General features: G+C 41.8%; 1 protein-coding gene across 1 annotated transcript in view; it reads left to right on the top strand.

The window, feature by feature from the left end:
* The first annotated feature begins 1,120 nt into the window (after positions 1-1,120).
* The window catches only part of PROS1 (protein S), a 71,781-nt gene continuing 50,248 nt past the window's right edge, over positions 1,121-22,653 (top strand). The window contains exons 1-6 of the mRNA XM_077294093.1: positions 1,121-1,354; positions 5,735-5,892; positions 7,431-7,455; positions 7,863-7,949; positions 10,933-11,055; positions 15,301-15,432. Coding sequence (XP_077150208.1) covers positions 1,282-1,354; positions 5,735-5,892; positions 7,431-7,455; positions 7,863-7,949; positions 10,933-11,055; positions 15,301-15,432 — 598 coding nt within the window. The 5' untranslated portion in view covers positions 1,121-1,281. The remainder of the gene's footprint in view (positions 1,355-5,734; positions 5,893-7,430; positions 7,456-7,862; positions 7,950-10,932; positions 11,056-15,300; positions 15,433-22,653) is intronic.

Genomic DNA, 22,653 nt, shown 5'->3' with positions numbered 1-22,653 from the left:
AAGTCCAGGTATCGACTCTGAGGGCCCTATATAATTGTGAACTGGCTGGCAATTATTGGGTGGCTAGGTTTATTAGAGCATCGGCTAGGTCAAGGCCCATCCTTAAAGAAGAAATGATGCCTTGGGATTTAAACCTAGTTCTAACAGCGTTGACAGAATCTTCCTTTGAGCCCATTGACACAACCCCAATAAAAGTTCTTTCCCATAAGATAGCCCTTCTTGTTGCATTAACATCAGCCCTTAGGGTTAGTGACATTCAGGCCCTTTCCAGACTTCCACCAAATACCCAGTTCCTGGAAGATAGGGTTATCTTGAAGCCGGATCTGTCTTACCTGCCAAAAGTAGCCTCTAAATTTCACAGAATGCAGGCGATTGTTCTTCCTTCCTTCTGTGCCAACCCTAGGAATCAGAAGGAGGCAAGGCTCCTTTCACTAGATGTCAGGAGATGCCTACTCAGATAATTCTTTATTTGTGTCCTTTCAGGATAAAGTCTTAGGTACTTACCGGTATCGGTATTTTTCGGAGCCCATGACAGCATCCTTATATTCCCCTCCCCCTTGACGTGTGGGTGAGCATTTCTTTACTTCTGCATAAGCACATGTGAGAAATTATTTGGTGTCTGGAATAATGTATGATGGGCAACTAACCATGGAGGTCCTCTCGTGCTCTGTAATCCAACTGATGCGGGAGAGAGGTGCTGCCCTTTTATGTCTGTAGGTTTCCTGTCCTTGAAGGGCGGATCCCCTCTCTTGTGGTGCTGTCATGAGCTCATAAAAATACCATTACTGGTAAGTAACTAAGACTTTTGTGTACACATAAAATAGACTTTAAAAAAGGCACAAATTAAAAGAAGAATAAGGCGCCAGTGAAAACACCAACATTTCTTGAAAAAACAAAAAACACGCAAATGAAATAACAGATTGAGCCATAAATGTTAATCCCACAGAACTCCTTTAAGATAAAAGTCCATGCAGTCAGTTTATCCGCACAAGCTGCCTGTGCGAACTGGGAGAGTTGCTTAATACAAATACCCAGATGTTTTGCAATTCCCACTGTTCCGATAAGTCAGAAGAGTCCATGTGGATACCTGATCCCATGGTGTTTGTGTACTTGTCATGTCAGGGGAGGGATGTTTCCTGGAAAAGCCCTGGAGTCATTGGGCCTTTCTCCAGCTTGTGCATCTGAGCTCCCCCCAGCCAGTGTGGTGGATGAGAGGCTGGGCTGAGCTCACACAGTGCTGTGCAGGCCTGGCCATAGCAGGCTCCTCTATTCTAACGGATCATGATGTTAATGAGCACCCTGGTCCTGCTGGCCTCCTCACTCTTCATTACTTCCCTGTGTGAAGGGCGGACTTGTAAGTATATTCCTTCTTTCTCTTTGTGTCTTGTTCCACTACATGTTGTGTATCATGGTAATAATAGGGATAAACACTAAGAGTCAGAGTTTTGTAATCATCCAGGAATCTCTAATAGGAACTGCGGAGTCAGAGATATAAGAGCATTATATGCATCTCAGTCTCTGGCCGAAATATAATCCAAAGTACATTTGTGTATGCTGAGGGCGAAGTGGACACAGTGCTATGAGCTGATAGTGTGCGGCCTGTAACAGACCACCATGTATGCACACTGTTCCTTTATTGTCCATTGACATCCTGTTGTTTATCATCTCTTTATATCTTGTGTTTTTGTTTATTTGTTTTTTATACGATGATTTTGTTTACCATGTAATTAGCGTTTTTAGATTGCTTCTCTCATTTCCTGTGACTATTGGGCTCATTATGTTGGATCATCCTTCTGAATTTATGCTGCACTTATTAACGGGAATGTGGAAGTAGTGAAAAAATACATAAAAAAATAAAGGCAGCCTTTTAGATAGTAATCTCTCCCGACTTCTCCCTACACACGCACACTCTACTGCTCCATACACACACACTCTACTACTCCATACACACACACACACACTCTACATCTCAATACACACACACTCTACAGCTCCATACACACACACACACACTCTACAGCTCCATACACACACACACTCTACAGCTCCATACACATGCACACTCTACAGCTCCATACACACACACTCTACAGCTCCATACACATGCACACACTACAGCTCCATACACACACACTCTACAGCTCCATACACACACACACTCTACAGCTCCATACACACGCACACTCTACAGCATCATACAGACATACACTAGAGATCCATATACACACTCTACAGCTCCATACACACACACTCTACAGCTCCATACACATGCACACTCTACAGCTCCATACACACACACACACTCCACAGCTCCATACACACGCACACTCTACAGCATCATACAGACGTACACTAGAGATCCATATACACGCACAATCTGCAGCTCCATACACACGCACACTCTGCAGCTCCATACACACACACATTCAACTGCTCCATACACACACACGCTACAGCTCCATACACACGCACACGCTACAGATCCATACACACACACACACTACAGATCCATACACACACACACCCTACAGCTCCATACACACGCACACGCTACAGATCCATACACACACACTACAGATCCATACACACACACTACAGATCCATACACACACACACTCTACAGCTCCATACACACATACACTACAGCTCCATACATACTCACACGCTACAGCTCCATCACACAGTTCCTACAGAGAACTGTGGTGTATAATATCCCAAAAATCAGAAACTGTGAGCATAATTATAAAAATACAAATTATTATTGAATACACATACATATACATACACATACACCATACACACGTACACTACAGCTCGATACACACTAACTACAGCTCCATACACACGCACAGTCATCTGCACCATACACACACACTCAACTGCTCCATACACACGCACACTACAGCTCCATACACACACACTCAACTGTTGCATACACTTGCACACTCAACTGCTCCATACACACCAACATTACAGCTCCATACACATGCACACTCTACTACTCCATACACACGCACACTCAGCTGCTCCATACACATGCACACTCAACTGCTCCATACACATGCACACTCAACTGCTCCATACACATGCACACTCTACTGCTCTATACACATGCAAACTCTACTGCTCCATACACACGCACACTCAACTGCTCCATACACTTGCGCCCTGACGAAGGATAAGCATCCGAAACGCGCATTGGAGTGGACGCACGGGCCCAGGGAGCCCCTGTCTGCCACTCACTTGAGGTAATACTGTGATGCCATGGTACCTATTCTATACACTCATATGCTAGTTATCTGCACATTTCTGTAGTGCCTACCATGTGTCCGTGGCTCATTTATATGTAGTCTACATTGCAGACTTTCCCACATATATCCTTTGGTTGTTTACCATGATTTGATATGCATCTTTTACTATTATGCCTACAATGTGGGATTCATTAGCTCCCTTGTCTCTGTGCCCCCATTTTGCAGTCATGCATTTGTGCATTTAGGTTGTTCTTCATGGTTCACGTTTTCCCCCACCTGCCCCATACACATGCACACTCTACTGCTCCATACACGTGCACACTCTACTGCTCCATACACGTGCACACTCTGCTGTTCCATACACCTGCACACTCTGCTGCTCCATACACGTGCACACTCTGCTGCTCCATACATATCTCAGCACAGAATAAAAGGACCCGCAGTTGAAATTCTAACAACCGTATTTTTCTCTCCTCCAGTATCATCTGTCAGAGGATAATTGTGAGGCCCCCATACACAATAGAATGACTTGTATCCTGCCGATATCGGCTTTAAGCCTCAATCAGATGTCAGTGAAGCATGGCCTGAGTATGCATCTATGCTTATGAGGCTGTAAAGTTCGGGTCAGGAGAAACGCGGTCTGTCGATGCATCATAGTCCATTGAACCGATGCTTTAAGCTAGTTCCAGTCACCCCCGCAACTTATCTCTCAAGAAAACAAAAGGATCAGGCTTTGCAATTTAACAAGCTGGATCCTTTTTGGCTCTGACAACATTTTTCGTCCAATACAAATGAGATGGTCTGGTGATTTTTTAGCATATCCGGCCCAATGTTTAAAGCTTATCTGTCACTGAAGAGCCTTTAAAAGTGACATAAACCACAATTAGCATGAATCAGAGACCGGCTGCGTCATTGCATGTTTTACTCTTTTATGTTTCAGAGAAAACTTATAAAAATTGGGCAGGGACTATGCGTTGCATCTCAGGTGACTAGTCTAGGAAGGTCCCCGGCTGATTCTCCTTGCCCCATTGCCCTTGACTGGCAGGTTTCTCCCTATGTTTGGGTATTAGATGAGACCTGCCAGCAAAGAGTATAGGGGCAGGGAGAAGCTGCTGGGGATCGTGCTTTTGGACTCGTTGCGTCATCCTCGGCTGTAACGTTTCAAAGTAAAACTTGGCTGCAATATCAGAGCCGGTATCTAAATAATGCTGCTCATGGTTCGGGCCCCATGAAACAGCTGTTGGGTTCATTTTAAAGATTTTGTCCACTTTGGACAATGAAGCTTTGGTTCCATGAAGATAAGCTAATCACACAGTATCTTGTTGCTATGACCCCGTGCGAGCGGTCAGCTGGGGGTGAACCTGTCAGTAAGTGCTTCATTTCAGTGTTGGGCAATCCAAATGACAGAAAAGCAGTTCCAAAATCAGTTTATTGTCTGTGTCATACATAAACATGGAGGGTGCTCCTCCTCAGGGTGCTCCTGAGTGCTAGACTCTCTTTGTAGTCACCTTCCACTCATACTAATAGCTAAATTGTCCTGGGTCAGGGAATCACATTTTAATACACATGCTGGGGGCTCCAAGCAGTGTAAACTAATAACATGAACCCTCTAAAGACTCTCAGAGCTCTTTAATTGACAGGAGGAGGGATGTGTAGAAGATGCAGAAGACACTCTAGGGCAGAAGTGTCAGCATTCCTATCTGTAGTTCATCAACCCAGCGGCCATATATGACCTTTCCCTGCTGTCTTAACCCTTTTTCCAAATGTATAACCTTTTCTTAGCAGTCAGGCAAAAGTTGGGCATGAATGAAGAATAGCCAGGTCTACATGGAGGCTGCTTTGTAGTATAATTATAGTCGTTTGTTGGATGGTTTTCGAAGGAGACTCGATATATTTTTTATATGTATTTCTATGGTTTATTAGCAGACATAGTAGATGTATGTATACATACACTTTTAACTATAGTTGTCAACTTTTAGGACAGGTAATATAGGATTTTTTTTTTTTTTTAAAGCCATGCCAAACAAAGAAGGCCATATAAAAGCACTCAGATTCCGACAGTTTTTGGGAAGATTCTAGTAGATTTTCCAACTTTTCTAGGAGTCCAATAGTTCTACCCTTTTTCTTGAGAGCCTGTGCATGCAAGATTTTAAGACTCGGCTGGACGGCGGCTCTCCTGTGCATGACAGTGTCTTATGTTTCCATGCAGCTGTCAAGCTCGGGTCGGGAGAGCCACCAGCCAGTCTGTGTACTGCGTTCCGATCTCGGTCCGATAATACAGCCATCTCACTGCGCCTAACAGTGACATTAGTTTAGAGTGAAGTGTTGACAGGGAGCCATGTTTTCCTTGTCAAATTTGAAGGAATCGGAAACACAGGCTCTGAGGTAAATGTGAACACAGCCATATCAAAATACCAGACTTGTTTTTTTAATTTCTTGATAGCTTCATTAAATTTCGATGTAACTTAGTTTCCTGGATATAGTTTTGTCTTCTCAGGCTGCATCACAATTTCTTATACGAAAAAAGAGAGCAAATTCATTTTTTGAAGAGAGTAAAGGTGGGGACCTTGAGCGAGAATGTATCGAAGAATTGTGTAATAAAGAAGAAGCCCGGGAGATTTTTGAGAATAACCCTGAGACGGTAAGGTCTGTTCTTTTTTCACACTTTTTCCCTTGATGATTTGAACAGTTATTTTGTGCTGATAGACTCCCTTTAATTCAAGTACAGGCATTTGGTGAACCCTTGGCATGGCCAAAAATCTCAGTGCACCTTCCTACCTAGATGTTTTCATTTCCGCCCCATCTTCCTCGATTGACAGCTATGACTTTTTAGTCATAGAAGGGCTGAGATAAATGGAAAACATGTATGTGGGAAGGTGCACTCAACTGTTCGGCCATGCCTGGGGTACACCAACAGTAATTTTTCTGCCGGTTGATTCTTTTTAAATATTGCTTTGCTGTGGGTATTATTGTTTCGCAAAGAAAAATTTGAAGCGGGCAATATACATGTAAATTGTAAATCCGTCACAGATAAATCTGGTCTGGAAAAGATAGTAACATCTTGCCAATTGCTGGGGTCCTACCTTTGTGACTCCGTCTGATGTTTGAACAGAGTGATGGTAGCGTATAAGTTATTAACACTTTGCTAGTCTAAATAGTGATATTTACTAGTGATGAGTGAACGTGCTGAGATAAGAAGTAATCCGAGCATGCTCGTGTCTTAATTGAGTATTTTCATCTTGCTTGAAAAAAATGCTCGACTCGCCTCAGTTGCATGTATCGCAGCTATTCCACAACACCAACACATGCGGGGATTGCGTAATAAACAGGCAATTACTGCATGTGTTGCGGCTGTCAAACAGCTGCGAGATGCAGCAGAGGCGACTCGAGCATTTTTTTGGAGCACCCTAAAAATACTCGATTATGACTGGTGCATGCTCGGATAACACCCGCAAAGTAAAATAAGACCAACCTGTATTCACTTCACCATTCTGGCGACATCAGTGCTGGGTCTCCCGGGGCTGGTGTATTACTAAGGCTACGTTCACATTTGCGTTGTTGTGTGCTGCGTCGGCGACGCAACACACAACGCACGCAAAACACATGTAAAACACATGTAAAACGCAGCAAAATGCAGCGTTTTGTGACGCATGCGTTCATTTTTTTAGCGCAAAAAAAATGCAACATGCTGCATCCTCTGCGCCCTGACGCTTGCGCCAAAAAAACGCATGCGTCACAAAATGCAACACGACGCATGTCCATGCGCCCCCCCATGTTAAATATAGGGGCGCATGACGCATGCGTCGCCGCGGCTGCGCCCGACGCAACGCAAATGTGAACGTAGCCTAACAGGCAGCTTCAGGCAAAACTGATGTCCAAAGTGAGAACTGCCGCTTCTCTCTCACTTTTTCTGGATGTCAGTTCTCATGGGACATAACAATGTGCCGCGAGTCCCGGGACAACCAGGCGCCGCCATCGTTTGAACAGCGCCGGCATCGGAGGTCAGTATAGGCTGTTTTTATTTTACATGGGAGAATAGGGTACTAGAGAAGGGGTTGTCCGAGTAGTTGACAACCACTTTAATATTTGACTTTCAAAAATATTATTTTTTTTTGTTATCTGAATTAATGTTTAGAATAATATATTTATAATAATCTTTTTGTTTGTTTTTTATTTTAGGAATACTTTTATCCAAAATATTTGGGTAAGTAGGGCTAATGGTTAAGGTGCATTATAATATTAATGTTTTCATTTGTGGTAGATGCAACTTCTAATACTTCTGCTATGATCACCATAAGGAAGGAGCGCATTCACATTCTCCTTGTGTCCGGCACTTGAGCCCAAGCCCAGCTCACTTAGGCCACGGTCACGTGTTCAGTATTTGGTCAGTATTTTACCTCAGTATTTGTAAGCCAAAACCAGGAGTGGGTGATAAATACAGAAGTGATGATGTGTTTCTATTATACTTTTCCTCTGATTGTCCCACTCCTGATTTTTCTTACAAATACTGAGGTAAAATACTGATCAACAGAGGTGAAGCACACATTAATGGCCTATTTTCTGTAACATTTTGTTTGATTTTTTTAAGTATCCATGTTTTATCTTTTACAGCATGCATTGGAAATTATCGAGATAAAGATGATAAGACTAGTTACTTGAATTTTGATGGACCCGCCGATCTGAGATCTTGCATTAATGGTTTGTAGATTATTTCTTTATGTACATGAGTACACATGATGAAAGTTGTACGGAGCCCTAATATCCCATTCATAGAAGGTTAAGGGGCCCTACAGTATTTCTAGATAATTCCTTAGGGGAAGTTCACACAACCATATTTTCGATCCGAGGGCTGTCCATGAAAAGCACTAGGACCAAGGTTATTCAATTGGACCTTTTTTTTTTTCAAAGACCGAAACTGCGCGTGAAAAAAACCTTTTTTTCTTCCAGATGTCAGATGAGACTCATTTACTCAAGTCTATGGGTGCACACAAAAATTGGTTCCCACAGGGATCAACCATTCAACATCCAATTTTTACTGATACATTGCAATTATTTAACATTGAACACTGTATTTGGTCTTGTAAGTTTTAACAACTGCTGATGTATAAAAACGGATCCCATACAGGTCCCATACGGATTACATGCAGATAACAACGGAGATGTTGAAAATCAGACCATTTTTTAAATAAGTTTGTGTGAACTTAGACTTATGGATTTACACAGAGCTTTTGATTTTTTTAGGTGACTGATAGAACTTTAGAATTATTTTAATAAGTGAATGACTGATAGAAAAGACATCATGAACCTGAATAGAAAATGTGTCTACATATACACAGGATTTAATCAAAGTATTGTGCTATTATCAAAGTGTGACAAAACGACGGTGGTCAAAGATTTCGACATTGATGATCTATCCTTAGAATAAAAATGAGCCCTCAGAGGTGATACCTTTTAATGAGTAAGTGAGGTGAGTCATTATGAGATAACACCTCTGAGGACTCTCAATTTTTATTATTCCATCGACTGCCTAACACCGTATAAAGACATTTTTGTTCCTGTATTCTTAGATAGATCATCACTATAAGGTCGCTAGGTGTCCGATACCTTACACCCCCAATGATCAACTGTTTCCGTGTCCCATAGTGGCCAGAAATAAGCATTTTTTGCAGTTAAGAACTACAGCTCCGCACATTAAATAAAGGCTGTTCACTGGTAATGCAGCTCTTATTGAAGTGAATGGGATCTGAGCTGCAGTACTTGGGAAAGCTACTACACAATGTCTGATGTTGAGGTTTCCCTGCTCTGTAAAATATTTACTTTTTGCCGCTGCAGGGCCTGCAAATAGCTGATTGAGTGTATAAACCAGGAGAAATTTAGGAGCAATTTGGTATAAAAATAGAAAATTTTATTCACAAAAAAATCACAAAATTATATACTAAATAAGAACAATAAAAAAAGAAGAAATCACAAAATTAAATGCAGGAGAGCATACAGTACAGGCTCCAACGATTATCCCTGATCATTTTGTGCAAATATTGCATTTAATAAGGTGCAAGTGCAGTCGTAAATTGCACATCAATAGCAAGCTACGTTGCCCTGCGGTAGTTTATCACTACATTCTATCATATGAACATCATATCAACAGCAGGGAGTACATCGTGCTTACCAAGAGCAGGAATAAGGGAGTCCTGGACTGGGTGTGGATACCCCAACAGTCCCCGACGCGCGTTTCGTGGGTGTATATAGACCCGCTTTCTCAAGGGGAATGATTGAGGAGGTCTCCAATGTCAGACCCCGACAATATGATATTGATGAAAATACCCTAAGGATAGGTCATCAATAGCTAAGGTGAAAGGAAATAGAAGCTGTTCTCACCAGAAAAGCCACGTCGGGCCATACATTTCTCCTTCAGTGGCTGCTGTGTACCGTATTACATGCCACCCTTGAAATAAATGTACGGTGTTAGGCTATTTTCCACAATTTTTGGTGAGTTTTTGATGTTGCAGAATTTCTGCACTTATTAAGTAATTTAGGTTGCCTTTATTTTTTTCATTCCTCTTTTGAGTGCACTTTTTTACATGTCCACATTTTGGACTCTGTGGTTTTTGTCTCTTTTTGATATACCGTGGTATAAATAAAGCTACATTGTTTTTGATACTACCTCTTATTTGTCTTTGACAAAACTTTATTGATATAGGAGCCTTTGGCTACGTTCCCACTATGAACTTTTGGTGAGTTTTTGATGTTGCCAATATTCTGCACTATTTCTGCACCTATTATGTAAATTAGGTAACTTGTGGTTTTTCTTCGCATTTTTTACAGTGTTTTTTATATGCATTTTTGACGCTGCGTTTTTGCCTCGTTTTGGTGTGTCATGTCTTAAATAAAGCTGTTTGTTTTTGATACTTCCTGGTCTTTGGCTTTGACAAAACTTTATTTATACAGTGTAGTTACAAGAGAAATTGACATTTTGCAGATTTCAAACACGTACCGCAGGTCAGTTTAAAAAAAGCACAGTGGGAAGGAAATTTCTATTATCCCATCCACTTTGCTGGAACTGTAAGACGCTGCGGTTTTCAAGCAGCAAATATACGTAGCATCAAAAACTCACCAGAAATTCATCAGGGGAGTTTAATCTTATACATAGGAAAGCCGTGTCCGCTATAGCAAAAGCCGCCCTTTTATTAAAACTGTTGTTATAATATTTTTTCATAAATCAATAGTACACGGGAAAATAAGAAAATTTGTAATATATCTTATCAGAGAAATCTGCTTCTTTCTCTTCCTGGACTGACCATTCACTCTCAATTCACAGGTAAAATCTGCATTCACGGAATATACATTTTCCCATTACTGAGAGAAATGACAGTTGGTGCTTTTAAAATTCTATGGAGGGGGAGGAGCTAGAGGAACACACAGACATTATGCTGCAGGTTCTTCTGAAACCACAGGTACAGTTCTCCATAGAACTTTATGAGCACCAACTTTTACCACTTCACCAGAGAAAAAATTGAGATCAGCTCAGGAGGCAACAGAAGCAGATGTCTCTGATAAAATATATTACAAAGCTGCTTATTTTGACGTGATATTTATGAAAAAAAAAAACATTGAAATGTCGCTTACTCTTTAAGTTTTCATTCTGACCCAGTTTGCATATTTATGTATCACATTTATTTCATAGCTCTTCCCGACCAGTGTAAGCCATTACCATGTAATAAAGATGGATATAAGGAATGCAAGGATGGGAAAGGAGATTTTACCTGTGTTTGTAAACCCGGCTGGAGGGGAGTGCGTTGTGATGAAGGTCAGTGACACTTTCTGTCTCGCTCTCCTCATAGGTATGGATTTTTTTTATGTACAGTACAATATGCTGTGTTAAAAAAAGATGAGTAAATGTAATTATAATATACAGTTCCTGGGCCTGGGAGTAAGCAAAAGAGAGTATACAGACAGGACAGCATGGGACTGCAGCAGATTCTTTCAGTAAGGCAGTGGCATACCACTGGCAGACCATACTGCTGCTATGGGGCCCGTAAGATGGGGCGGCCCGGTGTCAGCATTGGGCCCACCTCTGACCAGCATCCTACTGGTCCTGGTCCATTTGAAAACAAACACAGGAGAGGGAGCCGTCAGCTGATGCTTCTTCTCCCATCATTCCCCCTCTGCGTGTAAGCTCTGTGATATCTCAGCGTGCTGAGCAGTGCAGAGGGTCAGAAGATGCGCTGCAGAGACCGGAGCGGTGGGTAGGAACAGGGAAAGGTGAGTATTTATTTATTTTTAATGTGATGTCCATTTTACAGTGCTGTATGGAGGACTACATGAGACTATAATAATGTACAGATGACTAAGTGGGGCCCATAATAATGTATGGAGGACTATATGGAGTTCATAAAAATAAATGTATGAAGGACTACATGGGGTGCATTATACTGTATGGAGCACTATAAGGGGCCCATAATACTGTATGGAGGATTATGTGGGGCCCATAATACTATATGGAGGACTATCGGAGGTCCATAATATTGTATGGAGAACTATCTGGGGCTCATAATACTGTATGGAGAACTATTTGGGAACAAGTATACTGTATGGAGGAATATGTGGGCACATTATACTATCAGGTGATAAGACATTACGCTGCAGTTAATAACTGAGGGAGCAGCCTGCCTGGTGTTTTGCATAGATGTTAAGGAGGTATATTATGTTGCGCTAGTGAGAATGTTCAAAGGAAGGACTGTACCCAGTACTCCAAATAAGAGGGTCACAATTGCAGTCGCAAAAGTGATTATATTCTATGGATAGCATAGAACCACTTAAATGACGTCTCCCATAAACAAACTTAATTTTAGTCAACATTTTAATGAATAGATCTTTGAATATATATAATTTCCACAATTGGATGTAATTAAATTTTTTTTCCTGTGCTGAGATAATCTTAGAAATGTGCCCCTGCTGTGTACTGTGTAATGGCCGTGTCATCAGGGGATCACAGATGATTGTGAGGTAAAACAGTGCTTCGAAACAGGCAGGGAAGTGCTTCACATAAAGCATCAACTGTTATCCCGTGCTGTCCTGTCTGTATACTCTCTTCTGCTTCCTCCCCTGCTCAGGAGCTGTGGTATGATCAGACCATGTTCCTGCACAGTCAGACACGGCCATTACACAGTACACAGCAGGGGCATTTATAAGATTATCTCAGCACAGGGACATTAAAAAAAATCATTCAATTGCGGAAATTATTATTATTCCAGATCTATTGATGAAAATGTACTCTGCTTGTGTCAAAGCCCCTTTAATTTAACTTTTCTAAGTAATCTGTAATTTATTTTTTACAGATTTAAGACACAGCTCATCTGTTTCTATGGATTAATTGTTGTAAAAGTCCTTTCCCTTTTTGTTAGAAATACAGCTAGTTAGCTATGTCATGAAAATAAAATAAAGGTTGCTTTTTTTCTATAAAAACCTTTTCTGCTATTGTGCAATGTCATCTAGCCCCATGATTGCAGCCAGCAATGTAAATAATGGATGTTTTCTGTCTGAATGTCATGACTCAGTATAGGGACATGTCCAGATGAACACTGACAGCCATAACATTACAGTCACCTGTCTAATATTGTGTAGGGCCGCCGCTTTCAAGGAGCTCTGACCCAGTGTCTAGACATCACAGTTTAGCCCTTGTCATAGCCTCTCAGATCTTTACCCTTTCCCATTTTTTCTGTTTCCTACACATCAACTTCAAGAATGGACTTGTCTAGTATATTGCGACTGTCTAATCTACGAGAAACGAACCTGCAGCCCCTATCCCGAGTCCCCTTCTGACCTGCGCCAGGCTGATATACCGAGGTCTACATTATTTTTACTGTATAGATAAATGCAGTCAACTGCTTCTTTTATGCATAGGAATCTTGCAAAAAAACACAGTCTACACAGTATTATTTATTCAGTTACATGACGACATATGGCACTGTATGCGTATATATGTCCTTACTGTTCCCACTGTTTTATGGGATTGGCTCGATGCAGGGATTTAGAGCCCCCAGTTCTTAGCATTAAAGGGGGTCCCGCATGGGGCTCCTAATTAACAAGTCATAAAGTGAAATATGTTTTATCTTTTTTTTTTTTTTTTTTGCAAATTAAATCTATACAGAACACAAACACATAGTAGAGAAATACTGTATAAAGGTATCTGGTCTTATTCACGGTAAGAAGAAGAATAACTTCCATTGCTTACATAATTGCGGAAATGAGCAAACATATTCGTGAAAAAAACAAACAACTAATGCTCCCATGAAGAAGCCTGATGCGAAACGTGCGTTGGGGCTCTTGCTATCACGTATCACATAAATCCTAAAGTATCAACATTTTTATTTAATGCTCATTGAAAGCAGGACACATATCCTTCCAAGTGAAAAACAAATTTGCCAAAGAACACATCAACTGGCCTAAAAAGAAATGGAGAAATATTTTGTGGACTGATGAAAGTAAAATTGTTCTTTTTGGGTCCAAGAGCCGCAGACAGTTCGTCAAACGATCCCCAAACTCCTCATTCAGGCCACAGTACACACTGCAGACAGTGAAGCATGGTGGTGAAGCACCATGATATGGGCAGGTTTCTCTTACTATGGTGCCAGACCGACTTACCGCACACCAGGGATCAGGGACCAGTTTGCAGATACATGAAGAGGTCGTGTTGCCTTACGCTGAAGAGGACATTCCCTGGAAATGGTTTCAACAAGAAAATAACCCCAAACACAACGGTAAACGAGCAAAATCTTGGTTCCAGTCTAACAAAATTGAGGTTATGGAGCGGCCGACCCCGGACCTAAATCCGATAGAACACTTGTGGGGTGACATTAAAAATGCCGTTTCTGAGGCAAAGCCAAGAAATGCCCAAGAATTGTGGCTTGTAGTCCAAGCATCCGGGGCTGGAATAACAGGTGACAGGGGCCAGACAATGGTGACTCCATGCAACATAGATGTGAGGCCGTTCTAAGAAACTGTGGGTAACAACTAAATATTAGGTCAGTGATTCACAGGAACGACAAATCCTCAAAAATAAGGACATCTTGTGAGTTTGTAAAGACAAATGCAGACACTGCTGTTTTATAGAACAGCCCAATGTTCACCTTTTGTAGTTTTCTGTAAAGTAGTTACAGGTTATATTCATTTATCTTCATGTATTGAATTAGAAAACAGTGTGCAATGTTCCCAGTGCTGGAAATTGTAATTGTGAGTAGCCATTGCTAGCGCTCAGGTTGTATTCAGTAGCCCATTTCATGTGCACTATGGTTATGCTTGGTCTTAGCATAGCTTCAGGTAAGTAATGTGCCTAATGTCAGTATATATTGTATATGTATTGTATATATTGCACTATTGAAGTAGCGCCCTTTGTTGCACCGCACTTTATGATGCCTTTGCACTATGTCACTTTATTAATGACCTGTGCCAATTACTTTGAATGATTTCTTTTCATCTTGTATAGTCTGCAGCTCATCTTACATGGGCTCGTTTTCCATGTAGGATTTGATTTACTTGCTTGCCAGTATAAATATTATTTTGTTTGAAATATTTATATAATATAGTTATATTAGGTTCTATAATTGTATATTTAATGAGCCAGTGCACCTTTTAGGACTTGGCCCTTCTTATGGAACAGTTTACTTACCATATTTGATGTCCTCAGACACTTTCCTGTTTTGGGTTTTGGCCTGTTGGAAGGGCTGTCTTTTACTAGCCTGAGTTTTGTAGCTGTCTTTGCATATGTTATCCCCTATTTTTAAGTGTTTTATATGTTATGTCTTTTTCTGTACTAATAAAGAATAAGCAAAAAAGGAGAACATTCCAGCTTCTGGCAATAATTATAAAACATGAAAAAAATGTATTTTAAACAATTAAAAATCCAAATTCATGGCACGATGTGGGGAGCAGGAAACAACATGGCGACGCGTTTCAAACCTCAAGGTGGAGAAAATGCGGAGTGTGACTCTGGCCTTAGACTGATTAGTTCCACTAAACGTGATTCTCTTTAAACATTTGATTTTAATTTCAGACATTAATGAATGTGAGGATCCAGAAAAAGTGAGGGGCGGCTGCAATCAGCGATGTGTGAACATCCCTGGAAGTTATCGCTGTGCCTGTGACGACGGCTACTATCTGCTTCCTGACAAGCACACCTGTAACGGTACGTGCTTACACCTGTTTTTGTATCACGATCTTCGTATTACTTTGCCCAGAGACATTAGGTAGGAAATATCAGCAGGAATGATTGTAAAGTCCTTTTTTCCACCTGTTTACATGGGTAGATAAATTCATGAACAAGCTGACGAAATGGGAAGGAATAATCATTTCTATCCATACAGTTTGCCTGATTGTCTTCAGCACATTTCTCTACACGAGTGGTGTGCTGCCGACAGTCAGTGATTTTATTTCCTTATTTAAAGGGAACCTGTCACCCCCAAAATCGAAGATGAGCTAAGCCCACCGGCATCAGGGGCTTATCTACAGCATTCTGTAATGCTGTAGATAAGCCCCCGATGTATCCTAAAACATGAGAAAAAGAGGTTATATTATACTCACCCAGGGGCGGTCCCACTGCGGTACTGGTCCGATGGGCATTTCGGTCTGGTCTGGGGCCTCCCATCTTCATCAGATGACGTCCTCTTCTTGTCTTCACGCTGCTCTGGTGCAGATGTACTTTGTCTGTCCTGTTGAGGTCAGAGCAAAGTACTGCAGTGCGCAGGCGCCGGGAAAGGTAAGAGAGACCCAAACTGCACACTGCAGTACTCTGCTCTGCCCTCAACAGGGCAGACAAAGTACGTCTGCGCCGGAGCCGCAGCGAGAAGACAAGAATAGGACGTCATCGTAAGAAGATGGGAGGCCCCGGACCGGACTGCGACGCCCATCGGATCGGACCGTCCGCCCAGGTGAGTATAATATAACCTCTTTTTCTCATCTTTCAGGATACATCGTGAGCTTATCTACACCATTCCAGAATGCTGTAGATAAGCCCCTGATGCTGGTGGGCTTAGCTCACCTTCGATTTTGGGAGTTACAGGTTCCCTTTAAAAAAAAATGCAATCTGCAGACCTACGATCACTGCTTGTTTGTGCTCATTGTTCCTTTTGTAAATTGTCCAGTAATCAGGAGGAAATGAGCGTTCCTATAAAAAGTAGTTTAGACAAACAACAACCTGTGCAAAAAGACCATTTTGTCTTCTGTTTTCATGTCAGAAAAAAAGCAGCAAATTACATATTTTGCAAAACCAAAGTCCTCCAAATGAAATTGTTTTGGGAAAATGGACTATAACCAAATTATATTTCATGAGACTGCTGCTTACACGAGGAAAGCTGAAATATAGCTCTGCAATGAGAAGATCTGAGAAATCTAAGACTGCTGCTAAAAACTGGAAAAGCTAGTCCATAGTTCAGTGACGATACTTTGTGAGACTAGTCTTGTTTTGTCTGGTAAAGTTGGGGTATTGCTCTGGGACTATCTTGGTGCCACTGGGCCACTCAGTCATATGATCTTGGAATGTTAAAGCCAAGTATCACAAGTAGTTGGTGATATTTTTACCTCAGTATTTGTAAGCCAAAACCAGGGTTGGAGCAATTGGAGGAAAGTATAGTAGAAACACGTTGTAACGGGGATACCTCAACAGAGAGGGGCCAGAAGATCATGGCGTCTGGTTACCCAAACCCCTGCACTTTACTAGATCTGTTTCACCTTCCTATTAGCAGTGCATGTCTTCCTTGCTCCGTTATTGTAAGGGTTAACCAGTTCTGTCTATCTTCTGGAGCTCTCCGTCCTGAATGGCCTCAGCTGTTCTGGGTTGGCCACTCCTCTTGGGTATATATGCTCACCACTTGCACTATAATATTGCCAGTGATAGCATACTACTTCCTGGTTTAGTGTTGAAGGAGTAGTCTGAATTAGTAGCAGTCGATTGATGTTGATTTCAGGAGATATCTGCGTGGATTTGGTATTGTGTCTTTGTTTTAATACTCTCCCATTTGGTTTGTCCCTCCTACTGTTACCTTGATTTCCACTCAGTTGTTTTGTGTGTGTTTACATGATTGTAGTTTTCTATTCCTGTCTGTTTCCCCTGTCTACAATGATGACCTTCGGCACTCAATACGTCAAATTCAATTATATTTGAAAAAAAATTGCAGTGTAATTCACAGCCGACTTTATAGGACATTACAGACATAAATCCATCCAGCGTTTCGGCATCATTGCCTTTATCAAGGATATCTGTGAAAATAATCCGTCGGCCTATACCTATAATAAGCCAGAGGTACTCAGGTGGTTCGAGAAATACGTCAGCAGAAAGTGACCATGTACTTGGAATCTATTGATTGTTATGTGCTAGAGGAATTGCCCTACCCGGTAGTTCTTGGACTACCTTGGCGGACGTTGCACAATCCTGTGTGGACTTGCAGACTCAGGTAGTAGTAAGCTCGAGTGATTACTGTCAAAAACACTGCATGTGAACCTGTTTAGCCAGGGTTGCTACCTGGTCTCTGCCGGAATACTTGTGATTTTGAAGATATGTTCTTGGAACAGGGCTGTCAAGAACTTCCACCTCATCGACCATATGATTGCTCCATTAATTTAATTTTTGAGGCCAAGTTGCCTAAGAGCAGGTTGTTAAGGTCCAGAGAGGCAGGCCTTGAAGGGCTATATCACAGAAAGTCTAGCTAAGGTAATATCAGACCCTCCTCATCTCTCGTTGCACCAACATATTTCTTTGTTAAGAAAAAAGATGGGGGGGGCGATACTTCCCTGCTTAGATTTCCGAGAACTAAATCAGATCACGGTTTGGGATCCATATCCTCTTCCTCTCATGCAGGATCTCAGACCATCAGTGCTGTATGGTTTTCCAAACTGGACCCCAGGGGGGCTTATGATCTCATCTGTATTAAGGAGGGGGATGAGTGGAAGACTGCTTTTAACACACCCGAGGGACACTATGAAAACCTTGTTATGCCATTTGGGTTGACTAATGCTCCTGCCATTTTTCAGCACTTTGTAAATGACATTTTCTGTCATCTGGCACTTAGATTTGTGGTAGCTTATCTTGATGACATATTGATTTATTCGCCGGACCTCTAGTCACATCAGGTACATGTCAGGCAAGTCAAATACTCAGTGAAAATAATTTTTGTGTCAAATGAGAGAAATGTATTTCTTTGATCCAGGATCTCCCTTTTCTGGGGTGTTTCTTATCGTCCACCAGTTTTTGCATGGATCTGGCGAAAGTCCAGGCGGTACTGGAGTGGGATCGTCATTAGAACTTAAAATCTTTACAAACTTTTTTGGGTTTCACTAATAATTGCTATAAGGAAGAACTTTTCAACAAAACCACTTACAGATATGACAAGGAATGGGATGGACTTTTCTAAATGGTCCAGTCCGGTCTGTGAGGCGTTTGCTACTTTGAAGAGATGTTTTGCTTGTGCAACAATTTTTATACAGCCTGATGTCACTCAGCCATTCATTGTGGAGGTTGTGCATCAGAGGTGTGGGTTGGGGCTGCATTGTCTGAGGGTTCATCTCCAAGAAATTGTCATCTGCTACCCCCGGGATATCCTGCTACAATATTGTGACACACATGCACCACTTCTGCATTTTTTACCCACTCCTGGTTTTGGCTTACAAATACTGATGTAAAATACTGACCAAATACTCAATGTTTGCATGTGGCCTAGTGAGTTGACATGGCAGCCTGGGACCTTCTCAATATTCCTGTGAAACCCATTCATCAAGAGATCAACTGATCACTGGTTCAAGTCCCCTATGATTCTTGTAAAATATAAAAAATTCAATTCACCCCGGTTTTCTCCATCGAAAAAAATAAAATAAAAATAAGCTTGTTAATATCACTGCATCTGTAAAAGTTCAATATATCAAAATATACAATTATGTAACTGCTAAGGTAAACACTATAAAGAAAGGAAAAATAGAAATGCCAAAATATTTTGGGCACCGCACCTCCCCCCCAAAATGAAATAAAAAGCCATGTAAATGTTGTACGTGCCTCAAGGTCATACCAATAAAAACTACAGCCAGCTGCTCGAAAAAAAACAAGCCCTCACACTGCTCTACTGATGGAAAAATAAAATATTATGGGTGTTGGAAAATATTGACACAAACCCCAACATTTTCATTCTTTTTGGAATTTTATTTAGCTGCTAAAATATAATTTGTCAAAAAACATAACAGAAAAAAGGAAGACATGATTGCCAACAACAAGTCGTAATACCAATGCACTACAGGATGTAACTGCCCCCCCATGACAAAGGCGGAGGCAGAAAAGGAGCAAAACACTGATGAAACAACCACTCACAACCTACCAAGTCATAGAGGGGGATAGCTGCCTAATATTAAAAATGCACAAGTCCTGTAATACAATCTACTCCTCACTTTTAAGATACATTATTTTCTTGCCCCTGGTGATCATGTTATTGTGGGGGTAAGGGAAGAGCCAGCTTGGATTGTACATTATTGTTGGCAGTGTCGACTGCAGGGGGGATGTAGCTTTCAATGCCAGCCACTTAGCAGCTCTCTATCCGGACTCATAGAGGGGAGTTTCACGTGAAGACTCTTTTCAGTATGTATTAGGGCGCAGTCAGATGTCAGTATAAATCGGACGGAGATGGGAACGCAATGCCCAAACTGGGCGGCGGCTTTCCTTACCCGAGCGTGACAGCTTCATGTATTTCTATGCAGCTGTCACTCTCAGGACAGGAGAGCCGCCAGCCAGTCCGGGCAGTGCGTTCCCATCTCCGTCCGATTTATACCGCATTCTCACTGCGGCCTTAATAGGACTTCTCAACAGGGCAACAGGGGTCATCCTTAGGGTTTTTATAATTCTACAAACTTTTTATCACACTAATAACATGGGAAATTCACCGTTGAGGTGTTTGCACCGTTTAACACCTTGTACTTGAATGGAATCTCTCAAATTCGGTATTCAATGTAAATCATTGGTGCAATTCCCTTCTTGGCTACACGGGAGGCATTTATCACTGCTGAGAACGGCTTCATAAGATAACTTCTACTCCCTAAAAAGCTAATTTTGTACGATGGAGAGAGCTGGTCCTTTGTGATTAGAAAGTCAATCCATATCTGGGATTCTCCGCAGTCTTCCAGAGCATCGGAGAGAAGCAGATTCGGCACTACATCACTGTAATCAATTGATGTTCATTGCTGAGAATTCAAGAGAAGACACAGCAAACAGCCTTACATAAATCTTGTATGTGCTATTCCCATCCCCTGACAGCAAGTACACATCATACGGCATCTACTTCATCAAAATATGTTTTGTTCATCTATTTTATCGTGTCCCCTGACAATCCACAAAACTGTGTTGTGTTTTACCTATTGCTCTTTCCCTGGTTCGTATCTTTATTATATAGGGATGCTTCTTCATACGAGCAAATGCAAATATTGCGCTAAGTGCAAGCAAAACATATGCATGTGAATGTAGATATAAAGTGATTTCCTACTCTATGAAAATATACCAAGGATTTACTGATCAATGCATAAGTCTTAAAGGGAATTTGTCAGCAGGATTTCACCCAACTCCTACTACTTATATGTGTATGAATCACTTTGAAAGACAAGTCCAGCAATACCTTTACATGGCCGGTCTGGTCCGTTTCTCGGGTTACTGAGTAATCGATATGCAATTCAATTCAATTCTACATATGCAATGTAGATCTGAAGCCTCTGGTACTCCAGATCTTTTCCCCGCCCAGCGCCGCTTCCTCCTGACTTCAGGCAAAGGAGCAGATGGCCAAAAAGGAGGCGGCGGTGCTAGGTGGGTAATAGATCTGGAGTGACAGAAGCTTCAGCTCTACAAATACCGTAGTTATTCTGCCTCATTTGCATATCAGTTGAAACTCTGATTTCTCAGTAACGGAGGAACAGACTGATCATGTAATGGTATTGCTGGACTTGTTTTTGAAAGAGCTACACGCACATATAAATAGATTTGTGGGGTGATGTCCTGCTGACAGATTCCCTTTAATACACTTTAGGTGGCCAAAAATGTCTCAATAGTTCTTCGTCCCACAGCTATTTCTTTTGACCCTTCCATATCTCTGACACTGCTCCTCCTGTTCCTCCTTGCACAAAGGAGGAGGGAGCGGTCCTGCTGCTGGGTTGTTGCCCTTCTACGGCCCCCTCCACGTCTACTTGTGTACTGGTCTGTCTCCTGGTATCTGCTCCATGCTCCGGACACTGTGCTGACAGACACAGCTATCCTTCTTCTTCCTGGATGAGCTGCACTACCTGAGCAATGTCTGTGGGTTGTAAACACCACCTCATGCTACTGTACAGTACCTTTAGGGGTGACAAAATGCCAAAATGACCAAAACAACAGCAAAAAAGGATGAGAACAGAGAAATGGTCTGTGGTCACCCCCTGCAGAACCACTCCTTTATAGGGGGTTGTCTTGCTAATTGCCTATCATTTTTACCTGTTGTATGTTCTATTTGCACAACAGCATGAGAAATTGATTCACAATCGATGTTGTTTTATAACTGGACAGGTTGATTTCACAGAAGTGTGATTGATTTGGAGCTACATTATGTTATTTAAGTGCTCCCTTTATTTTTTTGAGCAGTGCTCACCTTGACCAAGCAGAGGTGTATTTCGTTTTAGAGAATGAAAGTAAGCAACTGCCAGACATTTCTGGTGATGGCTTATCTACCCTGGAAAAAAAAGATTTTGCATTGAAATTCGACATGTTCTATTCTTCTACCCTAATTCATTCTAGTCTGGACTTCTTAACTCTACAAATTGGTCTTCCTTTCACTGAACTCTCCCCATGCCAATCTAAGTCTAAAGAGGTTTTCCACTTCTCATTCCATCCCTTTTCATATGTCCGAACTCTTCCTAACTATTAGCTTTTTAATATACTCCTATTACCTGCCCTACTCCTATAAGCTCATATCTCTGTGGGTAATATATCCCTCTGTTGGGATTCTGGCCTTGTTACTTCTGGTCTGGAAACCAGAATTGGACAAATTGAACAGAGCCTATTATTGGTGGGGACTGTGTCTCGGTGAGTGTCAGCAGTCTGTGCATGCATGCTCAGGTCACAGTTTATTCTCCTACTCTGCCTGAATCCTGCCGCCACTTGGGAGCACCCGTGCTGACAAGAACTGCGATGTGCTGCTGATCATTAGAAAGCACATCACAGGGCTTGTCAGCTGAAGGGAGGACACTTCAAAGCATTGGCATAGTCAGTCTGCACCATGCATGACCGAGCTCAGATCAGGCTTCACTCTCCTCTTTGCTTGGGTCACTCACTGCGAGTTAGTCCCGTCCCCACCAGTGACGGGTGCTGCTCAGTTTGTCCGATTCCTTTTTGCAGACTGGGAGCAGCAGAACCAGG

Source organism: Ranitomeya variabilis, chromosome 3 (assembly GCF_051348905.1).
Source record: "Ranitomeya variabilis isolate aRanVar5 chromosome 3, aRanVar5.hap1, whole genome shotgun sequence".
Lineage (NCBI taxonomy): Eukaryota > Metazoa > Chordata > Amphibia > Anura > Dendrobatidae > Ranitomeya > Ranitomeya variabilis.
This window is presented reverse-complemented; position numbering and strand designations above follow the sequence as displayed.